The sequence below is a fragment of the Nansenia antarctica genome, assembly GCF_963989245.1.
Source record: "Nansenia antarctica genome assembly, chromosome: 1".
Lineage (NCBI taxonomy): Eukaryota > Metazoa > Chordata > Actinopteri > Argentiniformes > Microstomatidae > Nansenia > Nansenia antarctica.
Genome location: NC_137674.1, coordinates 98,362,954 through 98,365,568, shown reverse-complemented (window position 1 = coordinate 98,365,568; position 2,615 = coordinate 98,362,954). Strand labels below are relative to the sequence as shown.

The following is a 2,615-nucleotide window of genomic DNA, read 5'->3' as shown; positions in this document are numbered from 1 at the left end:
ATGTACTTTTAGTCTAGATCCCACATCTGGAATGTGTCTCTGGTCTGGTCTGGTCTGGTCTGAACACACTGACTGACTGACCGGGTCACCAGTGTTCAGTACCTCAGCGCTGAGACGAGGCGGGCCGAGCCGGAGGAGTGTCTGCCCCGCGCCCCCGAGAAGGGGGGTGAGAGTGTGTCTGTACAAATAGCTATAAATCATTTAACGAGACACAGGTTTTCAGCTCAAGTGTCCCCGGTCTGCTCCTCTTCCACGCACCTCAGCCTCCCGTGTCCTAATCTGGCCCTTTCAGGGGGGGTGGGGGAGTGCTGCTGTCTCCCTCTCCCTCCTCTCCCTCCTCTCCCTCCTCTCCCTCCGCTCCCTCCTCTCCCTCCTCTCCCTCCTCTTCCTCCTCTCCCTGAAAAACACCATCCAGTCGCTCCCATGTCTAATGTTAGCCTGCGGGGCTTTTCTTGTTCTGCGACTCACGTAATAGTAGTGGTTCCATTGGTCGGCGGCGTGCGTGCTCTGGGTGTGTGTCGGCGGCGGCGCTGGGCGGGGGGACGTGAGGCGCCCCCATGAAGCCTGGCATCATGGGCAGGGCACCGTAGGCTGGCATGACGGCCGCGGGCATCACGGGGGGGGGGCCGCCGTTACTGACGTGCAGAGAGACCCCACCTCCTGTCAGAGAGTAGAGAGAGAGAAGGAAACACACACACACACACACACGGTTAGTACAGCATATACAGTAGAGCAGCGGTTCCCAACCTTTTAGGACTCACGGCCCACTTTACAGATAATACATATTATGTCCAGTATTCGCGGCCCACTTTTTTTTTACGCGTGCACGCGCATGAAACGCGCACAAGCGCTCAAAACAACGACGTCATTTAACCAAAAACTAGAGTGAGCGTGGCAAACATTTTTTAAATAAATAGCGGTTAAACCATTAAAGCCGAGCGGCGATGTTTTATATAGCGGGTGATCAAATACCAAGATCGTAAATGTTGTATGTGTTCAATATTTACGACCAAACATCCTTATGTGTGTGGGCAACTCCCGACTCCCGACTAGGGTTGCCAGATGGGCTCGGGTTTTTTTTGGTGGAATTAGCGGTTTTAGACTGTGGTTAGGGTGGAAAGTGTCGATCCCATCTGGCAACCCTGTTCGCGAGTCCGGGATGGAATGTAGCCAATCAAGAAGCGAGCTGACTTCTTCTTTTCGGATGGAAATATCGGCGCACACCACACACAATACGACCAAGGCTGTTCAATCCAAGATGTTTTATCTTTTTTAAAATAAAACGTTTTTGTAACAAAAATCAATTTTTTTGCCCATGATTTGGCGGCCCACTTGCAGTACTCTCGGCCCATAGGTTGGGAACCGCTGCAGTAGAGGAACAACCAGGAGCTAATATACACCAGCCTCCTCTTACAGAGAGAATAACACAGACAGACACAGACACAGACACACACACACAGACACAGACACACACACAGACACAGACACAGACACACACACACACACACACACACACACACACACACACACACACACACACACACACAGACACAGACACAGACACACACACACACACACACACACAGAGACACAGACACAGACACACAGACACAGACACAGACACACACACACACACACACACACACACACACACACACACACACCCCTTCAGTTAAAGGACACCTGCTCTGGTGCGGAGTGATAGACTGTCTCAACAGGATATCCATGTCATGATAATGTCATGCACTCCAAATAAACACCCCGGCATGTAAATAAACAGGCCTTCCCCGCAGTGTGTGTGTGTGTGTGTGTGTGAGTGTGTGTGTGTGTGTGTGTGTGTGTGTGTGTGTGAGTGTGTGTGTGTGTGTGTGTGTGTGTGTGTGTGTGTGTGAGTGTGTGTGTGTGAGTGTGTGTGTGTGTGTGAGTGTGTGTGTGTGTGAGTGTGTGTGTGTGTGTGTGTGTGTGTGTGTGTGCAGGGATGGATTTCACACAGGAAGGGGAGTGTGAGGGGGGTCACCATAAACACCATATACACACGACATTAATGGGACATACTATACATTTGGGGCAGGGGTCATATACAGTAGGGGAAGGGGAAGGATGTGTGTGTGTGTGTGTGTGTGTGTGTGTGTGTCTGTGTCTGTGTGTGTGTGTGTGTGTCTGTCTGTGTCTGTGTGTCTGTGTCTGTGTCTGTGTCTGTCTCTGTGTGTGTGTGTGTGTGTGTGTGTGTGTGTGTGTGTGTGTGTGTGTGTGTGTGTGTGCGTGTGTGCGTGTGTGTGTGTGTGTGTGTGTGTGTGTGTGTGTGTGTGTGTGTGTGTGCGTGCGTGCGTGTGTGCGTGTGTGTGTGTGTGTGTGTGTGTGTGTATGTGTGGTCCAGTACTATACCTTGCTGGGGTCTCTGTGTGGGTATGCCTGAGCCGCTGGCTGGGTCATGGGAGGCTGAGAATAGTACTGACTGACAGCCTGCATGTAGGAGCTGTAATCCCCATAGGAGGAGACTGCTGCTGGAGCCTGAAACACAAGATGGATACGTTACACACACACACACACACACCCACACACACATACATACATACATATACACACATACATACATAGAAACACACACACACACA

General features: G+C 51.3%; 2 protein-coding genes across 2 annotated transcripts in view; both read right to left on the bottom strand.

Annotated features, from left to right (window-relative positions):
* The window catches only part of raver2 (ribonucleoprotein, PTB-binding 2), a gene marked incomplete at both ends in the record, with an annotated part of 57,959 nt that overhangs the window by 11,728 nt on the left and 43,616 nt on the right, over positions 1-2,615 (bottom strand).
* Positions 96-2,615, bottom strand: part of LOC308172600 (ribonucleoprotein PTB-binding 2-like) — a gene marked incomplete at both ends in the record, with an annotated part of 9,963 nt that continues 7,443 nt past the window's right edge. The window contains 3 exons of the mRNA XM_080547518.1: positions 96-178; positions 469-635; positions 2,381-2,511. Of these exons, the coding sequence (XP_080403644.1) occupies positions 96-178; positions 469-635; positions 2,381-2,511 (381 nt within the window). The remainder of the gene's footprint in view (positions 179-468; positions 636-2,380; positions 2,512-2,615) is intronic.